This window comes from Salvelinus sp. IW2-2015, linkage group LG6.1 (assembly GCF_002910315.2).
Source record: "Salvelinus sp. IW2-2015 linkage group LG6.1, ASM291031v2, whole genome shotgun sequence".
NCBI classification, from domain to species: domain Eukaryota; kingdom Metazoa; phylum Chordata; class Actinopteri; order Salmoniformes; family Salmonidae; genus Salvelinus; species Salvelinus sp. IW2-2015.
In genome coordinates, this window is record NC_036845.1 from 9,594,674 (window position 1) to 9,616,050 (window position 21,377).

The following is a 21,377-nucleotide window of genomic DNA, read 5'->3' on the forward strand; positions in this document are numbered from 1 at the left end:
GATAATTTCTGGGATGTTTTATTTCAGCTCATGAAACATGGGACTAACACTTTACATGTTGCGTTTATATTTTTGTTCAGTATATTTAGGCTTGCCATAACAAAGGGGTTGAATACTTATTGACTGAAGACATTTCAGCTTTTCCTTTTTAATTAATTTGTAGAATTTTTGAAAAACTTTGACATTATGGGGAATTGTGTGTAGGGCAGTGACAAAAAAATCTCAATTTAATCAATTTAAAATTCTGAATATAACAACAAAACGTGGAAAAAGTCAAGGGGTGTGAATAATTTCTGAAGCCACTAATACTCACACAAACAAAAAATTTAATAAACAACTGATTATTCAGAGGCCATTTCCTGCACTCACCTTTGTATCTTGGGCGTGCCTGGTTGCTTAGCAATGGTTTCCAGGAAGAGGGTGATTCCCTTGTGTACCTCGTTCATGCCGACCCAGCGCAGCACTTCCTCCAGGAAGGCCAGGGTGAAGGGGTGGTTGTGCCTCCGCCAGCTGTGGTTCCGCATGGGTACGCCACCTGAGTGAGTGAGTGAGTGAGTGAGTGAGTGAGTGAGTGAGTGAGTGAGTGAGTGAGTGAGTGAGTGAGAGCGAGAGCGAGAAGGCACGAAAGCGCGAGAGAGAGCGAGAGATGTAATTCATGAAAGGATCTGAACCTGTATCATCTGACTATATCCATGTGAATAACGTGTTTATCTTACTGTGTATCCTCCACAGGATGTAGAGGGGGGGCCAGTAGTCTGTGTCAGGGGTCAGTGTGTCCCACAGCAGCCTCACCCTCACTGCTGAGTTCTCTGAAGTCTGACACACAGACAGGAGCTCAACATTAGAATGAGGACATTATGTATTGTAATATACTAATGCTAATAATTCATCATTAGGCCCCAAGAAGCCTGGGAGCGGAGTTACCTGTGCTAGTTGGTTGGCCAGCGGTGAGGAGCGAACCAGCTGCAGCAGGTTGCTGGGCAGACCCAGGCGATGGAAGTACCACACCATGTTCCAGAAGATGATGGAGTGGCTGTCCAGGAGCTGGCCCTGTGACAGCACCGCCTCGCCCTCGTTCTCCAGCAGGCTCTCAAGCTCCTTGCGCAGCACCAATGGGCTCAGGTAGGCCACCGTCACCTGGGGAGACTCGCCCACCGATGAACCCTGGAGTCAATAACACATTAACTGTGGATATAGCAAGACTGAATATTTCCCAGAAGCCAACAGATAAAGATGAGAAATAAACCAGTGTTGGTAGAGTACCATGGTAGCGCTGCTGCTCTCAGAATAACTGCTGGTCTCAGAGCTGGAGTCCTCACTCACACCGTTGTGACCCAGGATGGCCTCCTGGCCACCAGGGGGTTTGGCTGCGCTCTCCACCTCCTCAACCGTGTTCCAGTTGGTACGTTCCAGGCTGTGGTGAGCGCTTTGTTAGTCAAAATGAAAAGATTGGTTGACAAAAAAGTCTAATGTTCATTCAGTTTAAGAATCATACAGTCCTTACCATACATTACACAGTCCTCACCATACATTACACAGTCCTCACCATACATTACACAGTCCTCACCATACATTGCACAGTCCTCACCATTTGTATTTAGACAGTAAAACCGTAGCTTCACTTTCCAAATACATATGGTAAGGACTGTACATGGCCCTGAATAGACAGATTGAATAAGAATAGGAGTTAAAATGAAGGGATTTTGACTTCTACGGGCCCTGGTCAAAAGTAGTGCACTATATAGGGAATAGGGTGCCATTTGGGACACACACAAACGTTTGGGTGATGTTATGATGAGAGGAGTAGTTCTACCTGCTGATGGGTCCTAGGTCACAGATCTCAGCGTTGAGAAGGGGGACGAAGGTGGTCGAGCAGAAGGGACAGTTGGAGTTGAGGTTGGAGTCGTCAGACGTCCACCCGGCCATTATCTCCTCGTCATAGACCAGGGAGTTACAGCTCCGACACAAGGAGCAACTCGACATCAACACCTGTAGTCCCGCTCCCTCTTGGTTGGTGTCCCAGGACTTGCGGAGAGGAAAGGCCAAATTGGTGGTGTCAGGGAGTTCGACGTCACTCCCCACTGACAGAGAACTCTACAGAGGGAAAGGATGGAGGAACATTAAGCATGTTTTGACAGGTTTGATAACTCCCTACATCTGCAAATGCATTTTACCACAGTAAACTAAATCAGCTGGCCAATACAGTGTAGTTAGACTATAAGCTACAACAACCCACATGTTGTCCCCTCACCTCAGAGGTAGCATTGTAGAGCCTCTCCTTAGCCTTCAGCAGGCTCTCAGCCACCTGGGCTTTTCGGGACTGTCTCTGTTCCGACACCCTGCGCACCGGCCCGTTTTCTCCCCCCGAGCGCCGGGCGTCTACACTGGCGGCCCGCCGCCCCGAGACTCGATGGCGAGTAGGCGTGAGCAGCTGCTGCAGTTTCCCCGTCAGGCTGCCCCGACTCGGCGGTGACACATTGTTGTAGTTCTCGTCCACGGCCTTGCGGCTCACAGTGTCTCTAGGTCCAGGTGGCCTACATTGAGAACAGAGGAATGGGAGATATACTCTTATAGTATATCAAAGTGATATTCAAACTGTAATCTAAAAACATATCAGAACATATCAGTCCCAGCTTCTCCACCCCCTCACCTGCCGTCTCTCTCCCCAGGCTGGCAGCTGCAGTCAGGGTCAGAGTCGGCCGTCTCGGCACAGTCTTTGTAGAAGGTGGACAGGCACACCTGGTCGCGGCGCACCAGGACACCACCAGGGGGAAAGGGAGACGGGGTGGCGGTGTCTCGTGGCCCCACGGGGGGTTTACGGGAGGCGGGATCGCTGCAGCCATTGGCACCTGCGTTCCGGAGCACCGCCTTCATTGAGAGCTTAGACTCTGTGGGGTGGAAATTGTTAGGAGGGTGGTTCCCAAACAGACACAGTGGTTTGATGAGAGTTTTATGTTACATTAAACCAAATCAAATTTTATTTGTCACATGCGCCAAATACAACAGGTGTAGATCTTACCGTGAAATGCTTACTCACAAGCCCTTAACCAACAATGCAGTTAAAGAAATAGAGTTAAGAAATTATTTAATAAATAAAGTAACAAATGATATGTAACAATAAAATAACAATAACGAGGCTATACATTGGGGGTACCAGTACCGAGTCAATGTGCAGGGGTACAGGTTAGTCGAGGTAATTTGTACATGTAGGTACTGGTAAAGTGACTACGCGCAGATAATAAACAGCGAAAAAACAGTGTAAAAACAAAGGGGGAGTGGGGGTGTCAATGGAAATAGTCAGAGTGGCCATTTGCTTAATTGTTCAGCAGTCTTATAGCTTGGGGGTAGAAGCTGTTTAGGACCCTTTTGGACCTAGACTTGGTGCTTTGGTACCGCTTGCCGTGTGGTAGCAGAGAGAACAGTCTATGACTTGGGTAACTGGAGTCTGACCATTTTTTGCGCCTTCCTCTGACATGATTTGCTTAGGGGGAAAAGGCGGTGTCATGCCCTCTTCACGACTGTCTTGGTGTGTTTCGACCACGATAGTTTGTTGGTGATGTGGACACCAAGGAACTTGAAACTCCCGACCCGCTCCACTACAGCCCCGTCGATGTCAATGGGGGAGTGTTATGCCCTCCTTTTCCTGTAGTCCTCGATCAGCTCCTTTGTCTTGCTCACACACACACTGCCATGTCTCTCACCTTCTAGGCTGTTTCATCGTTGTTGGTGATCAGGCCTACCACTGTTGTATCATCAGCAAACGTAATGATGGTGTTGGATTTGTGCTTGGCCATGCAGTTGTGGGTGAACAGGGAGTACAGGAGGGGACTAAGCATGCACCCCTGAGCCCCCTGTTGTTGCCTACCCTTACCACCTGGGGGCGGCCTGTCAGGAAGTCCAGGATCCAGTTGCAGAGGGAGGTTTTTAGTCCCAGGGTCCTTAGCTTAGTGATGAACTTTATGGGCACTATGGTGTTGAACGCTGAGCTGAGCTGAGCTGTAGTCAATGAACAGCATTCCAGCAGTCCAGGTGGGAAAGGGCGGTGTGGAGTGCGACTGAGATTGCGTTGTCTGTGGATCTGTTGGGTCGGTATGCGAATTTGAGTGGGTCTAAGGTTTCCAGGATGATGGTGTTGATGTAAGCCATGACCAGCCTTTCAAAGTACTTCATGGCTACCGACATGAGTGCTACGGGGCGGAAGTCATTTAGGCAGGATACCTTAGCGTTCTTGGGCACAGGGACTATGGTGGTCTGCTTGAAACATGTAGGTATTACAGACTTGGTCAGGGAGAGGTTGAAAATGTAAATGAAGACACTTGCCAGTTGGTCCGTGCATGCTCTGAGTACACGTCCTTGTAATCCGTCTGGCCCCAAGGCCTTGTGAATGTTGACCCGTTTAAAGGTCTTGCTCACATTGGCTACGGAGAGCATTATCACACAGTCGTCCGGAACAGCTGATGCTCTCATGCATGCTCCAGTGTTTCTTGCCTTGAAGCGAGCATGAAACGCATTTAGCCCGTTTGGTAGACTCGTGTCACTGGGCAGCTCGCGGCTGGGTTTCCCTTTGTAGTTCGTAATAGTTTGCAAGCCCTGCCATATCCGACGAGCGTCAGAGCTGGTGTAGTAGGATTCAATCTTTGTCCTGTATTGACGCTTTGCCTGTTTGATGGTTCGTCTGAGGGCATAGGGGGATTTCTTCTAAGCGTCCGGATTAGTGTCCTGCTCCTTGAAAGCGGCAGCATTTAACTCGGTGCAGATGTTGCCTGTAATCCATGGCTTCTGGCTGGGATATGTACGTATGGTCACTGTGGGGACGACGTCGTCAATGCACTTATTGATGAAGCTGGTGACTGAGTTGGTGTACTCCTCAATGCCATTATATAACTTTCCAATGACAGTGCTATTTCTATATAATAGATATCCATCACTCACTGTCTGTTGAGCCTCTCATGCTGTTCAGGCTGTTGCTCTTCACCATAGACCCCGTCAGCGATTCGTGGCTGGAGCTTTCACTCAGGCCGCTCCAGCTGGACTGACGAATCAGGTTAGATTGTGGGCGGGATCGTTGGTTACTGTCCATTGTATCTTTTTAAAAAGACAAAACATGTTTCACCTCTGTTTTTACATATATATATATATTTTTTTAAATCATTAAAAAGGCCACTCTAAAACCAATTACCATTTTTTGTTACAAAAAATAGTAAAAAATAAATAACATGTAAATATGTCCTGACCTGTCCGCGAGCCTACTGAACCACTTTTCTGCCGTTGTCTGACTGGCTGTCTGAACTGCGCCACGGCCATCAGAACGTTACGCAACTTGGCCCAGCGCAGACGGCCACCCTGGTTGGTGGAGGGCCACTTGCTCTCCAGCACTGCCTGAGGAGAGCGGGCAAAGCCAGAGGTGAGTCAATATGGAGAAAATATATATAAACACTTACAGATGGGATCACAGACGGGGTTCAACTTTTAATTGAAGTAAATAATGTCTCACCTTGTTGTAGTATGCATAGGTGATGGTGTTGGGTGTGATCCCAGCTTTCTTCATCTCCAGAAGTACCCTAACAGCGAGCACAGGCTGCCCGTACTGCCCACACAGCTGCATCAGGATCCTGTAACACACCTCATCCGGTAGTACCACCTTCCTGGTCTCCATGTGCTTGAGCACCTCGTATGCCGTTTGCAAGGCACGCACCTTGGCACTCTCCGCCCGCACAAAGGTGGGCAGGTAGATGAACCACAGCCCATAGCAGTGGCCCAGCAGGCATTTGGACCACATGTCGGGCACTGCCGAGTATATCTGTGCCCGCTTCTGTGCCAGCTTAATCTCCTAAAGGAGAGAGAAAGATACAGAGGAGTTATGTAATCCAATCTAGATTTACTAAAGCTGTAATAATGTGGTTCCTGTGTCCTAGTAGGCAAACTTAACAACCCTGAAGGGTGCTTGTGGTATTCACCCAAAATACACAGCAGCCACTGTGCTTCCTGCTTTTAAATATTGAATGAAGGATGAAATATGAACGCTCATTAAATTCAAATGGCACAGAAAAACAGTGAAGCATGTTCCCTCTTTAGCTGTGGAAAACTGGGTTATAATAAAGCTAACTGGGGAGTCTTGAACAGATCAAGTTGATTGATGCTAAAACATTTTGATTTGCTGGCAGGGTAATGCTCTTAATAGAATAATAAAGATTGAAATTAAACAGCGTGAGTCAGCCTCTTATTATTGTATAGTTCTTAGTGGTTTTGATAAAGTGGATCCACTGGGGTTGTGTTGGCTTTCAGTGGGGTTGCATTGGGGCTCTGGTGCGGAGGTTGAGGTCTGCACCTGTTTGGTCCGTCGCGGGGCAGGGCTGCTCGGGGCACTCCCCTTGGTAGGGACACGTAGCTGGTCCTGAGGCTGGTCAAACAGATCCATGCAGAGCACAGGGAACGTCTCATAGCTGTAAACAGACAAACACGCACTGGTCACAGCATCAGACAGTATAAAGTGCCGGGGCCCTTATTTGTGCTCATCTAGAATCAGATCAACCCTCTTATTCTTTAAAAGACTAAACTGATCCTAGTCCCAGCCCTACTCTGAGAAGCTTAGTGAACACATACCCTGCTATATGTAGCGCCTGTGTTACGTGTAGTGAGTGGGGCACTCTGAACCATCTGGCTCCTGGGTTTCCTCTGTGGGCATGATGAAGACCCTGCTATATGTAGAGCCTGTGTTACGTGTAGTGAGTGGGGCACTCTGAACCGTCTGCTCCTGGGTTCCTCTGGCGGCATGATGAAGACCCTGCTATATGTTGAGCCCTGTGTTACGTGTAGTGAGTGGGGCACTCTGAACCTCTGGCTCCTGGGGTTCCTCTGGGGGCATGATGAAGACCCTGCTATATGTTAGAGCCTGTGTTACGTGTAGTGAGTGGGGCACTCTGAACCGTCTGGCTCCTGGGGTTCCTCTGGGGGCATGATGAAGACCCTGCTATATGTAGAGCCTGTGTTACGTGTAGTGAGTGGGGCACTCTGAACCATCTGGCTCCTGGGGTTCCTCTGTGGGCATGATGAAGACCCTGCTATATGTTGAGCCTGTGTTACCTGTAGTGAGGGGCACTCTGAACCGTCTGGCTCCTGGGTTCCTCTGTGGCATGATGAAGACCCTGCTATAATGTTATGCCTGTGTTACGTGTAGTGAGTGGGCACTCTGAACCGTCTGGCTCCTGGGGTTCCTCTGGGGGCAATGATGAAGACCCTGCTATATGTGAGCCTGTGTTACGTGTAGTGAGTGGGGCACTCTGAACCGTCTGCTCCTGGGGTTCCTCTGGGGCATGATGAAGACCCTGCTTATGTGGAGCCTGTGTTACGTGTAGTGAGTGGGGCACTCTGAACCGTCTGGCTCCCTGGGGTTCCTCTGGGGCATGATGGAAGACCCTGCTATATGTAGAGCCTGTGTTACGTGTAGTGAGTGGGGCACTCTGTAACCATCTGGCTCCTGGGGTTCCTCTGTGGGCATGATGAAGACCCTGCTATATGTTGAGCCTGTGTTACCTGTAGTGAGTGGGGCACTCTGAACCGTCTGGCTCCTGGGGTTCCTCTGGGGCATGATGAAGACCCTGCCTAATTGTTGAGCCTGTGTTACCTTGTAGTGAGTGGGGCACTCTGAACCGTCTGGCTCCTGGGGTTCCTCTGGGGCATGATGAAGACCCTGCTATATGTAGAAGCCTGTGTTACCTGTAGTGAGTGGCAACTCTGAACCGTCTGGCTCCTGGGGTTCCTCTGGGGGCGATGATTGGAAGCACCCTGCTATATGTAGAGCCTGTGTTACCTGTAGTGAGTGGGGCACTCTGAACCGTCTGGCTCCTGGGGTTCCTCTGGGGGCATGATGAAGACCGTGTGCTCCCCACTGTGGGCCTCGTCCAGGTCTATCAGACGCACCTCCTCAGGCTTCTCCACATCCGACTGCTTACACACACCGCATATATATATATATACACACACACGCACCGCAAACACAGGTCACATACACAGGTATACACAAACATTGACAACATAGAGGGCAGGAATGGGATCACACACATTTCCATTAGTTGTGCAAATACAAAAAGGCTCATCCGGTTTCAGTATTAGAATCAACACACTAAAAGCTTCCATAAGATATGGTGCRTCACTAAACATCCTGTAAAACAAGAAGATGTGATTCTGACCTTCTGGACACACTCGTCGAAGAACTCGAGACAGGCATGGCGATCACTGACGAATGAGCACTCCTCGATGAACTGAGTGAACATCTGGGTCCTGGTCAGCTGGGTGTAGAACTTCTGGTGGGTGCGTTCACGAGACTTCAGGAAGCCTGCAAGAGCCAGGGAGGGGTTAACTTCAGACACACATTAAAACACTAGCTTCACAGGGATGCTGGTTATCAACACAGTAAGTAGGTGAGGTAAAACACCCACACACACGTACTCAGCTAGAAAGTTATATAACATTGTGTACACTTGTGTACATTTTTTTGTGAGTTATGAGTCACACACACAGGCAGTCACCCCCTCCCACCCCCCCACACTGACCCTGCAGGTTGAAGAGGGAGCTGCAGTCGGTGGTCCTGTCTGAGGGGGCCTGGGTGATGGGCAGCAGGTAGGCGCGGTAGCCCCTCAGCAAGCAGCTCATGAAGCGCAGGAAGGCCTCCTGGATCTCCAGCTCCAGCTGCTTCTGACGCCCGTAGATCAGGTCATAGTCCGTCAGCAGGAACTCCAGGGTGGCCTCCTCTTGGCCAGTGGTGTAGACTGATGGAGAAGAATGTGGGGAGGGGGTAGAGGAAAAGTGAGGGAAATGGGGATAGTGGTGGAGAAAGGCACAGAGAGAAAATTATGAAGATAAAAAGCATTGGCACATTGAATTATCAAGAGTCAGATGTATTGCACCAATATGTTTTAGCTTGTACTCATTTTCCAGCATCAGTCCCTAGATGGGCTTCAGAATAAGTAGGCTAGATGATGTAAAAAATTATTGACAGAAAAAGGGAGATGAGAAGAGAGTGCATGTCATGAATGGAGTCTCCAGCCATCACCCACTTTTCTCCAGAGTCTTCATCAAGTTGGTGAGGGTATTCACCAGCATCTTGCCATGCTTCCTTGGTAGCGATCGCCATGACAACGGCTTCTTGTCCTCTGCTCTGCAGGAGAAGAGAAAACAAAACTATGGATTTCATCCTTTCAAACGTGCGTATGTTTGGTTTTGTTGCTTCCTCTTCCATCAGTTGCATCCTGGTCCAGGTCCTTCAAGGTCAGTGTACTCACTGAAAGATGGTGTTGGTGTCCAGGTCAACACACACCACGTCAGTAGGGGGGTCATAGAGGTCAAAGTAGCTGGAGTGGACGCCCACGATGAAGGGCATGGGGGCACACAGTACGTCTGCCAGCCGCAGCGGGCACAGGGGGATGTACGGGCAGTGCCAACGCAGAGGGAACGTCATCTAGAGGGATAGAGTGCATTATTTTATTTATTTTTTWAATTAGTACAGTGGGTTAACTGCCTTGTTCAGGGGCAAACGACAGATTTTTACCTTATCAGCTTGGGGATTCGATCTAGCATCATTTCGGTTACTGGCCCAACGCTCCAATGACTAGGCTACCTGCCGCCCCCTTGGAATGAGTGTGTGTGTACGTATATGTCTTTGTGTGTGTGTATGGCGGTGTGTGTAGGTTTGGCGTGTGTGTGACTCACAGACACCAGGGCCTCGCTGACGGAGGTGAGGACGTCGGGGCGGAGGGAGTGTAGCAGTAGTTTGTGCTCCGTCAGCACAGCCAGCAGCAGGACACAGGCGTTCTCAGGGCCCAGGTTCTGCAGCAGCTTCACAAAGCTGGCACCACTACAGACAGAAAAGAACAGCCTCTTTATCAATTCATTATTGTTTTAATGGATTCACTTCAACATGAAAATAGAAATCCCTCAGGGGAAACTAAGCCATTGTTGGAGCGATAGCTCCTAGCGCAAAATAACGCATTCCACCACATAGTTTATTGCAACTCGACCTAATGCAGAATTACTGTACTGACCTGAGCAGTAAGGGGGAGGAGACAGGCTGACAGAGGAGAAGGTTGTCATAGGGTGAGAGCTGAAATGATACACACACACACACATTTTTCATTAACAAACCAACATGGTGGACAATAATCTATAGGTCTAAGGAAGAAAGTTTAGCCATGCTTCAATTTCATAGACCACCATTCACCAAATTGATATCTGTTGATTTGAAACAAGCCATAAGGAATCAAGTTTGAAAAGCCCCATTTGACTCGATTTGAGTTTGAGAAAACCCCAAACAATTGTCTCTACTTTCTAGAGCCGGAAGGATCATTCAGTAACGTGAAATTATTTTAAATCCACAGTAAATTATAGATTGTTTTAATTGGGTGTTATTTTTACCCTGTCCATCTGCACACACTAACCAGTGAAACCATCAATTAATCCATGCCCATTTCCTGTGGGGGAGGAAGTCAAATCTTTAGTGAGAAACACCATAATGCTACTGGTGTCAAGTTCAAATAGAACTCAAGCTGAGGTTCTGCTTGTAACGCACACACAGGCATATACAAGCACACACAAAGCAAGCAAGCGTTTGTTCTAAACTAGCACTAAAACACCTAACACTCAACTAATAAATCACAGTCATGCCTTACTTGAATTAGCAGTTTTAATGCTGCCTTCTGTATAGCCCTGAGCTAAACCAATGCTTAGCAAGGTTTTCATTCCACCTTTCTGATGCTTTAAAGTGCTTTGATGTGTTAATAAGGAATAAAGATAAGAGAATGTGAATTGAGTTAAAGACAGGTGTCCCTACCTGCACTAGGATGCGAGGCCGCTGAGGCGAAGGGAACGGAACGTTGTGCATGAAGCTGGAGATGTGCCTGGAGAGAGCAGAGTTCATGTTAATAAATCAACCAAACAACCAACCATAACATGAATCAAAAGCCAATAGGATTACGGTTTGTTAGCCAGTAGATTAGCCAGTTTAAGTTCATAAAGACACATTGCTGATATTTGCCATGAAGGGCCACTGACTTCTCGAGGGGCAGCACGTGGGGTCCGGAAATGGAGTATCGGTAGACAAAGGTGAGGAACTTCTGGAAGACAGTGAAGAATGGCCAGTGGGAGAGAACACACACGCTCTTCTTCACTTGCAGGGTGCGGTTGGTGATAGGCCGCCGATCCACCACGCTCACCAGGCCCAGACGGACACTCTGCCGCTCTGAGAGGCACTCCCGTGGGAACGCCTCATAGAACTGGATGGCAGCACCGTAAACCTGGGATGGGAAGAGGAGAAACAGGACTGTTAAAAAGTAAGGATTCAGCTAACGCTAGATGCTTTGAACTGTGTGAACAGTTAGCATTTAGCAAATGCTAGATAGATTTATTTTTAAATTAAACTGTGAGCGAGTTCATACTGGACTCATTTGCATCTCAATGTTTTTGTTGTTTTTATAGCTTCTTGCTGCTGTCGCAGATAAAGTCTATATAGTGGGCCAATTTACAACTTGTAATTTAAGTAGGCAAGCATGATATTGAATAGCTGCATTGGTAAATAACTACACACAACTCAATCAACAGATAGTTGGTATTTATCAACATTAGAACTTGTCAATGTTCATATATCACACTTGATATGCATTTCTTTGTGAGTGTGTATTTCTGAACCTTGTCAGCCACTGTAGGTCATGGCATTTTGTAGAATTATAAATATTTCAGCCCATTTGGTCCTAGAATTAGTTTTTGTTGTCGCAACCATAGAATTAGCAACATAGTCCTTACTGGTGGCCTCACTGGCGTGTGATTGTGATTGCTGATTCCCTGATCATAATCAGATGAGTTCTGAGTTACCATAGTGATGATTACTATATTATCAAACAAAATCAATGGAACATCATATTGCAAAATCGTCAGTCTGTGAAAAATCCTTTGAAGAGTCAACTTTGCTATTTCTGCAGATTTTTTCAAGCTGATTTTTCACATTCATTGGAACTTCTGTTCAACAAACCAATGAATCGAGGACCAAGTGTGTCCATGTCCCGAAGAACTGCAGTTTCTGATGAAGAGAAAATTGTCAGCCGTGCGAGAGGTCGATCCAGGGCTAGATGCCACTGCCCTACATCGGTAAACCAGCCAATACATAAGACTGTACTTATTAGTAACACAGACATTCTGTAATAAACTTTTTCAGTTCTGTTTCAAATGAAAGCAAATTTGAGAGTGGTCTTGGCTGAGAGTTGTTTAATTTTGTCCATACAAAGGAGAGAAGGCACTGACTGACTCTGTGACCCAAACAGTGAAACACCCTCAGAAGGCAGAAAAGGACATAATGAATCGTGGACGTAGTGAGTGTGTCCCTCGAAGAAGGGGAAGATCTGTAAGTTAAAAAAATCATATGAAAATGTTGTTTTAACACGATAGCCTAATCTTAGATTTATTCATCTGATGCCATATGCAAATCATTCCTGATCTATGTCATGTTCATGGTGATAAAACATGTTCTATTTTCAGGAGGATGAGAAATCTGTCTGCGTGAGAGAGGCAGATCCAGGATCAGACGCCACTGCCCAATTTTGACAAACCAGCCCTTATACTCATTGGTTAATACAGTATGGAGGAACACTGACATTTTCTGAAAAGTTATTTATTTATTTTTACACCTGGTTCCACCTAAACTTTCAATCTAGGCTAACAGTTATTTCATTGTCTTAACAGAGCCATACAAAAGAGAGATGGCACTGACTCTGTGTCCCAAAAAGTGGACTACTCTCAGAACGCAGAGGGACGTTATGACTCGCGGACGGAGTGTGTTGTCTATCCCTCAAAGAATGCCAACTGTGACTTAAAAAAAAGTACAATAAATTTAAAACATGCTACACTAATCTCAAATCTCATGCCATACGCCAATCATTCTTGATCCATGTCATGTTCTTATCATAATGATAATTGAAACCTATTCTTTTTTCAGAAAGACGAGAAAACTGTCTGCCGTGAGAGAGGCAGATCCAGGACCAGACGTCACTGCCCATCTTCGGTAAACCAGCCCATACATTCATTATGGCACTAGGCATTTTCATTTTTTCAGATCTGTTTCAAGTGAAGGCAAATGTGAGAGTGGTCTTGGCTATACTCTCCATATAGGCTAAGTGTTGTTCCATTTGCACTAACTCTGTGACCCAAACAGTGAAACACCCACAGAAGGCAGAGGGGAATGTAATGAATTGCTGACGTAGTGTGTCTATCCGCCCAAGAAGGCCAATAACTGAATTTTAAAAAAATGTAAAACTCAAATATTTCCAAAACACTACAGCCTATTGCCATACGCTAACCATTCTTGATCAATGTAATGGTCTTGTTTGCATGATTATATGGAAACCTTTTCTTTTTTCAGGACGACAAGAAAATTGTCAGCCATCAGAAAGGTCGTTCCAGGACCAGACACCACTGCCCAACTTCGGTAAACACTGGCATTTTCTGATTCGCTTTTCTGCTCCGTTTCAAGTGAAGGCAAATGTGAAAGTGGTCTCGGCTAAAATCCCATATAGGCTTATAGTCGTTTCATTTTGTCTAAACAGATCCATACAAAGGAGAGAGATGGCACAGACTCCCAAACAGTGAAACCTGCACTGATGTCCACTGACTGCCAAACAGTGGAACCTGCACTGACTCCCAAACAGTAGCGCACCCTCAGAAGGCAGAGGGAGATCACATGAGGAAAAAACAGGACCTAACCCTTTTTGAACAGAAATGTGACAGAATGTTCAAGAGAGAGAGAGAGGGAGTGGTTAGAGGACAAGAGGAGACAGATCAGAAAGAGGGAGATCCTATAGAGACAGAAAATTGGAAGTAGAGGGTAGATACCTAGCCAAAATGGAGGGATTGCTAGAGGACATGGCTTGGCAAGTCCAGGATTTGTCCAGAGAAAGACGGAAAAACAAAGGGTGGTCAATCAAATGTGAGCTTTAGTGACTAAACTCAGCAAAAAAATAAACGTCCCTTTTTCAGGACCCTGTCTTTCAAAGATAATTAGTCAAAATCCAAATAACTTCACAGAACTTCATTGTAAAGGGTTTAAACACTGTTTCTCATGCTTGTTCAATGAACCATAAACAATTAATGAACATGCACCTGTGGAACGGTCGTTAAGACACTAACAGCTTACAGACGGTAGGCAATTAAGGTCACAGTTATGAAAACTTAGGACACTAAAGAGGCCTTTCTACTGACTGAAAAACACCAAAAGAAAGATGCCCAGGGTCCCTGCTCATCTGCGTGAACGTGCCTTAGGCATGCTACAAGGAGGCATGAGGACTGCAGATGTGGCCAGGGCAATAAATTGCAATGTCTGTACTGTGTGACGCCTAAGACAGCGCTACAGGGAGACAGGACGGACAGCTGATCGACCTCGCAGTGGCAGACCACGTGTAACAACACCTACACAGGATCGGTACATCCGAACATCACACCTGCGGGACAAGTACAGGATGGCAACAACAACTGCCAGAGTTACACCAGGAACGCACAATCCCTCCATCAGTGCTCAGACTGTTCGCAATAGGCTGAGAGAGGCTGGACTGAGGGCTTGAAGGCCTGTTGTAAAGCAGGTCCTCACCAAACATCACCGGCAACAACGTCGCCTATGGGCACAAACCCACCGTCGCTGGACCAGACAGGACTGGCAAAAAGTGCTCTTCACTGACGAGTCGCGGATTTGTCTCACCAGGGGTGATGATCGGATTCGCATTTATCGTTGAAGGAATGAGCGTTACACCGAGGCCTGTACTCTGGAGCAGGATCGATTTGGAGGTGGAGGGTCCGTCATGGTCTGGGGCGGTGTGTCACAGCATCATCGGACTGAGCTTGTTGTCATTGCAGACAATCTCAACGCTGTGCGTTACAGGGAAGACATCCTCCTCCCTCAAGTGGTACCCTTCCTGCAGGCTCATCCTGACATGACCCTCCAGCTTGACAACACCACCAGCCATACTGCTCATTCAGAGCGTGATTTCCTGCAAGACAGGAATGTCAGTGTTCTGCCATGGCCAGTGAAGAGCCCGGACCTCAATCCCATTGAGCACGTCTGGGACCTGTTGGATCGGAGGGTGAGGGCTAGTGCCATTCCCCCCCAGAAATGTCCGGGAACTTGCAGGTGCCTTGGTGGAAGAGTGGGGTAACATCTCACAGGGAGAACTGGCAAATCTGGGTCAGTCCATGAGGAGGAGATGCATTGCAGTACTTAATGCAACAGGTGGCCCCACCAGATACTGACTGTTACTTTTGATTTTGACCCCCCCTTTGTTCAGGGACACATTATTCAATTTCTGTTAGTCACATGTCTGTGGAACTTGTTCAGTTCATGTCTCAGTTGTTGAATCTTATGTTAATACAAATATTTACACGTTACGTTTTCTGAAAATAAACACAGATGACAGTGAGAGGACGTTTCTTTATTTGCTGAGTTTATTTCAGCACTATAATGTTTTTTCTACTATACTATCCTTCTGTTGAGTAAATTATCCTCTCTTCAACGTTGCCATTTTAGAACGAATAAAGTAGTAGCAGTAGTACAACTAAACAAGAATCAGTAGCTATACTAGTATTCTGTTGTTTTTGCAGTTAAACAATACTTGTTATCTTTCTTAGAAAAAGAATGGCCAGGTCCCCCAGGTGACAGGACAAGGCAGGGGATAAGAAAACACGGCTTGAGAGCAAGGCTGAGAGGAAAGAGCAGAAAAGGAAGGATAGGGAACAGAGAAAGGAAAGGGGAAGAGGGTGGTAATGGAGATGATGGTGCAGGGAAAGAGTACAGGGGTGATTTGGCTTGAAATAGGTCTGAGGAGGGTCTGGAAACAGTTGAAGAAAAGGGTTCGGATCTAATAGGATGATATGATTTACTTTTTGGAATAAACTGAGCTTTTATTATAAAAATGTTTGCTTGTTGTCTGGATTTAATATGAATTAGGAAACTTTACTATTACCATTATGATTGTCACTGTTACTGCAGGCATCATGGATGGAGTGAAGTATTTCAATGTCTGACAAATAATGACATCTTAAGTTATTGTCATTTGTTGAAATTGACTGAACCGGTGACTTGCAACGAGCTAAAATAGATTATACATTCACCTGATATTATATAGAGAACCTTCCTACACAGCTTAACACATAACCCAATGGACTCAATAGCTTAGCCACTGCGCAGTGTTAGAGTGTTGGAGAGTGTGTGTGAGARGRAGGCAGGYAGGYGGACCCACCTTGTCGCCACWGGCRCTRGTGAGGACGAAGGTAGAGAAGACAGGGAGCTGGTACTTGGTGTTGAGGGGCCAGCTCTCCACCGTCACACCCATGGGCAGACAGAACATAGGCACAGACTCTGGCAGGGGGAACGACTCCACGTCCGCTTCCGGATACCGACTGATCAGACCTGGGGAAACACACACAGCGACAGACAGTTAATAAAAGTACCATTTTGATTAGTGACTACAGAGAGACTTTCATTTTTGGTAGAAAGTCTCTTTCTACTTCTAAATGTATTTAATTGTGAGAAGTAGGTCAATAGGCCTTCTCTGTTTACAACGTCACATATCCCGACGCAGCAGAATGAGTGCTATGATACCATCAGAATGGAACAGTCTACCCTCACCTGCTTCATAGACTAGGGCGTTGGCTTTGGCTACAGCTCTCTTGTAGCACAGGTATAAGGCTGGACCCCACTGTGGAGCCAAAACAACAAAGCACAGTGAGAGAGAGAGGGATGGAGAGAGAGAGATTAAGAATTAGGTTTAAAAAAAAAAACACAGTAGAAAACCAGAGCGCTTCAAACGCACTATGCCAGTGTTGAGGTTCTTCTCCACCCGGCAGAAGGTGTGGGGGGCCACCTCCCCCTTACTGGGCAGCAGGAGGGAGATGTCTGTGACCCCCAGGGTGTGGAGGGCCTGGGACTCTGGGGCCCGGCGGTAAGTCAGGAAGGTGCGGTGTGTGGCGGGCCCCCCGGAGCTCAGGCTGGCTGAGCGGCTGTAGGGGGTGGTCTCGATCAAGTACCAGCCCTGCTTCACCACCTCTTTGCCCTCGTACAGCACCCTGGGGACCGGGGGAGGGGGCAGAGTCAGGACAATGAGTCAGTCAATGTCACTAGTTATACAGTTAACAGAAACCAATTTCTATCACTCATTCAAGGAAAGCTTTTCTTTTCATGTTTAGAAGACATCCCGCACTTTGTCCAGAATTAATGTATCATGTGACGTGCATAGCTCTTTCCATTAAAGAATCTATGGGTATGTATACAATTACATTTTGCAGTCATGTATGGCTTGGCCAGACATGCTTAATTTAATGATTATGGCGGTTCAGGGCTACATAGCAATAGCATACAATAAAACCTTTGTGGTCACACGTACATGGTTACAGCATGCAGTATGTCGATAATTGCAAAATGCAAGCTCAAAGCATTGTTATGCATTAGCTACAGTATGTGAACTCCAGTATGTGAACTCCAAGCACCATGCATAGCTTTAAATTGATGTTGTAGCTAATGTCTGACTCCAGCACACATTAGAATAGAATGATCATTTTTTTCATCACTGCTGGAGTGTCTCACCCGAGGTCAAGGATGGGTGGCTTGTCATGCCCACGGCGGTAACACAGGTACATGTGGGGGTTGTTGATGAGTCCGGTGCTCAGCTCGGCCGGGTGGCCCCCCTGGGTCTTCTCGATGCAGGTGAAGCCCTCGGGCACCTCCTCCCCCAAGCCCCGGGCGATCACCGCCAGGTCTGTGACCGGCTCCACCACCCGGCCCCCTCTCTGCTGGCCCTCTTCGTCCAGTAGGGCCGAGCCCCCCGGAGCCAGCCCTGCCACCACAAAATAGTCCACTAGCTGGGGGCATTTCTCCTCCGTCATGCCGCCTGTCTGCCAACTGCTGTAGAGAGGGAGGGAGAGTGGGAGAAAAAGAGAGCGAGAAGTAGAGGGAGGGGGAACCAAGGTGAGATTGCGCGATCTTGCTTATGTAAACATACATCTGGCTGAGCAGTTGATGATGAATGGATTTCTTCCTTCCGACAGTCATATAGAAACAAAACCTTATTATTCAGACTGACAATAGTTGGTTCTCATCATTGGCAATAGATAAACAACCAGGAGAGTGATAACAATATCATTGCACGTGGATGCCGCACAGTCCCACACACACAAATATTTATTTTTGACTCAAAGGCCTTGAGTCATTCGCATTTCATACAGATATGACCCGTCTGAGAGGTAGTCTGAGGGTCAACAATAAGCTGCTAAGTTCTGCTGAGAGGGGAGATCCAACCAATTACCACTCATCCTCTCCCTACCCATTAGTTGAGTTTATTTATTTCAGTATACATGGCAACTAAAAGTTGGATTTCATATGCATCAGGAAATACAACAAGAAAACAAAACAATAAATGTGAAACAGTTAGAAAATCAAGAAAGTTAAGAAGTCGTGGATGGGATCAGGCTTGCACTTCGGATGGTCAGCGGAGGTCCGTAGCCTCAGCAGCAGAGCACACCTCTCCATTCCCAACTTCCTCTCTGTGCGTCGGGCTTCCTAGATAAGTCTATCCCTACCCTAACCCTTTGTAGATGCCAATCCTGCCACTGGCGCACAGGCTCACCATACATTTTGTGACAGTCAGAGTAGTGGACAACCTTCACTACTGCAAGCCATCTCTGCTAATGCAGTCCTATTTACTTCTGTAGTGTTGCGGCATTCAAAGCTAACTAGCCAACATCGCTAGTAAGGTAAATCAAACCAAACGCCAACAAATACGTCAAATCTATTTAAAAGCTCATCAAAAAACTAAAAGCGATTCAGCGAATTATTAGAAACAAATTATGTGGATTCCTTCTCCAATCATTTCAGAGGGAGCATTACTGTCTAGAGAGCATTTATACAGGATGGATAGGCCTTCCTCACAGAGTGGATGAGTCGATAATTCACTGCTAGGAAGACAGGCCAGTGCAGGAAACTGCAGTCATTTTCATTATTCTTAGCAATGATTTAGGAATCCTTGTGAGTAAGTATTAGCTAGGTTGCCACTTGTTCGCCAATTGAAATGTAACTTCAGTTCATGGAAATAAATAGCTAGCCAGCTACTTAACCCTGTTACCCAAAGATAAAGCTAGCTGGCTGCTTACAACGTTATCTGGCTAGTGAGGCTCGACCGGACCGGTTTATGTGTTGTGAAGCTAGCCATAGTAAGGATTAGGCACAAGTGGAATATGCGGTTTGCCTTCAAAATAAAAGTATGTAGTTGACAGTGAATACATAGTAGAATTATGCCATAGTTTTATTTTGAAGGCTAGCCGCAAAATCCACTATTGTCCGACCACCATTAATCAAATAAGAACTGTCTTATAAATTAGGGTTATTTTAGATGATGACACCTAGCTATATAGTTAGCTAGCTAACTATTGCTACTGAAACATATGTCGTTTTGCTATGCTTTTGGGGAAGAACATTGTTTGCATCCATGAGCTAGTTAGCTTTTTTTTAATGACCAGCACTGTAGGTGAGCGAGACAACTTTACCAGCATCATAGCATACGTATCGATGAATCGTTGTGACATATGAAATAATAGTGTAATAACTACGTAAAAAATGTAAGGTCCAGATTGGTCAACAAACTTATTTGACAGTCAAATAGTGTTATTTGACACGTTAAACAGTATATTTTTTGACACGCAAAGACCCAAACGCGTTCCATAGAAATCCTGGTTGAGAATGAAGCGACTGAACAACGAAATAGCACAGCAAGTAAGGAAAATATTGGATATTGGTATCGGCCAAAAATGTCATATTGGTGTATCACTAGTAGAGGTCGACCGATTATGATTTTTCTACGCCAATACCGATTATTGGAGGACCAAAAAAAGCCGATACCGATTAAAAATCGGCCTATTTATATATATATATATATGTATGTAATAATGACAATTACAACATTACTGAATGAACACTTATTTTAACTTAATACATCAATAAAATCAATTTAGTCAAAAAGATTATGAAACATGTTCAATTTGGTTTAAATAATGCAAAACCAAAGTGTTGGAGAAGAAAGTAAAAGTGCAATATGTGCCATGTAAAAAAGCTAACGTTTAAGTTCCTTGCTCAGAACATATGAAAGCTGTTGGTTCCTTTTAACATGAGTCTTCAATATTCCTAGGTAAGAAGTTTTAGGTTGTAGTTATTATAGGACTATTTCTCTCTATACCATTTGTATTTCATATACCTTTGACTATTGGATGTTCTAATAGGTACTTTAGTATTGCCAGCCTAATCTTGGGAGTTGATACGAGCCTTAGATCATTAATATGGTCAAATCCGGAAACTATCATTTCGAAAACAAAACGTCATCATTTCGAAAACAAAAATAAGGAACCTTTCCGTATTTTATCTAACGGGTGGCATCCCTAAGTCTAAATATTGCTGTTACATTGCACAACCTTCAATGTTATGTCATAATTATGTACAATTCTGGCAAATTAATTACGGTCTTTGTTAGGAAGAAATGGTCTTCACACACTTCGCAACGAGCCAGGGGGCCCAAACTGCTGCATATACCCCGACTCTGCTTGCACAGAACGCAAGGGAAGTGACACAATTTTCCTAGTTAAAAGAAATTCATGTTAGCAGGCAATATTAACTAAATATGCAGGTTAAAAAATATATACTTGTGTATTGATTTTAAGAAAGGTATTGATGGTTAGGTACACATTGGTGCAACAACAGTTCTTTTTTCACAAATGCGCTTGTTAAATCACCCGTTTGGCGAAGTAGGCTGTGATTCAATGATAAATTAACAGGCACCGCATCGATTATATGCAACGCAGGACAAGCTAGATAAACTAGTAATATCATCAACCATGTGTAGTTAACTAGTGATTATGTTAAGATTGATTGTTTTTTATTAGATAAGTTTAATCCTAGCTAGCACCTTACCTTGGCTCCTTGCTGCACTCGCATAACAGGTAGTCAGCCTGCCATGCAGTCTCCTCGTGGAGTGCAATGTAATCGGCCATAATCGGTGTCCAAAAATGCAAATTACCGATTGTTATGAAAACTTGAAATCGGCCCTAATTAATCGGCCATTCCGATTAATCGGTTGACCTCTAATCACTAGTATTTAGCACATCTAACGCGTAAGAGTACTATGCATGCCTAGAGAGTGAGAGAATTAATAAAAGGGCCTTGAAAAAGTGAGAGTAGAGGAAATCGATGGAGGTTGGGCTCCAAAGGTTAACTGGCAAACAGGAAGTGGCCACTGGCAGCCTGTTTCCTGTTATATTCCAAGAGTTCATCAGTAGCTTCCTAGTGACACTGGAGCACGGTGACACTTCTC

At 45.8% G+C, this 21,377-nt stretch overlaps 2 protein-coding genes across 6 annotated transcripts in view; both read right to left on the reverse strand.

Moving 5' to 3' along the window:
• LOC111965006 (DNA-directed RNA polymerase III subunit RPC7-like) overlaps window positions 1-21,377 on the reverse strand; it is a 737,315-nt gene that overhangs the window by 498,410 nt on the left and 217,528 nt on the right. The window lies entirely within an intron of this gene.
• The window catches only part of LOC111965019 (DENN domain-containing protein 4B), a 50,386-nt gene that overhangs the window by 5,315 nt on the left and 23,694 nt on the right, over window positions 1-21,377 (reverse strand). For 2 of the 5 annotated variants that reach the window (XM_070443993.1, XM_070443992.1), the window contains exons 2-25: window positions 17,609-17,926; window positions 16,839-17,091; window positions 16,655-16,724; window positions 16,266-16,435; window positions 11,047-11,288; window positions 10,826-10,892; window positions 10,041-10,099; window positions 9,709-9,853; window positions 9,282-9,457; window positions 9,057-9,157; window positions 8,553-8,768; window positions 8,190-8,335; window positions 7,811-7,947; window positions 6,329-6,443; window positions 5,495-5,830; window positions 5,235-5,379; window positions 4,933-5,085; window positions 2,651-2,888; window positions 2,252-2,534; window positions 1,814-2,094; window positions 1,264-1,426; window positions 925-1,164; window positions 717-816; window positions 370-535 (exon numbers count right to left, since the gene is read on the reverse strand). In XM_070443993.1, coding sequence (XP_070300094.1) covers window positions 370-535; window positions 717-816; window positions 925-1,164; window positions 1,264-1,426; window positions 1,814-2,094; window positions 2,252-2,534; window positions 2,651-2,888; window positions 4,933-5,085; window positions 5,235-5,379; window positions 5,495-5,830; window positions 6,329-6,443; window positions 7,811-7,947; window positions 8,190-8,335; window positions 8,553-8,768; window positions 9,057-9,157; window positions 9,282-9,457; window positions 9,709-9,853; window positions 10,041-10,099; window positions 10,826-10,892; window positions 11,047-11,288; window positions 16,266-16,435; window positions 16,655-16,724; window positions 16,839-17,091; window positions 17,609-17,907 — 4,301 coding nt within the window. In that variant the 5' untranslated portion in view covers window positions 17,908-17,926. Of the gene's footprint in view, window positions 1-369; window positions 536-716; window positions 817-924; window positions 1,165-1,263; window positions 1,427-1,813; window positions 2,095-2,251; window positions 2,535-2,650; window positions 2,889-4,932; window positions 5,086-5,234; window positions 5,380-5,494; window positions 5,831-6,328; window positions 6,444-7,810; window positions 7,948-8,189; window positions 8,336-8,552; window positions 8,769-9,056; window positions 9,158-9,281; window positions 9,458-9,708; window positions 9,854-10,040; window positions 10,100-10,825; window positions 10,893-11,046; window positions 11,289-16,265; window positions 16,436-16,654; window positions 16,725-16,838; window positions 17,092-17,608; window positions 17,927-21,377 lie in introns of those variants that run through there. The other 3 variants (XM_070443994.1, XM_023988959.2, XM_070443995.1) reach the window with 3 other exon arrangements.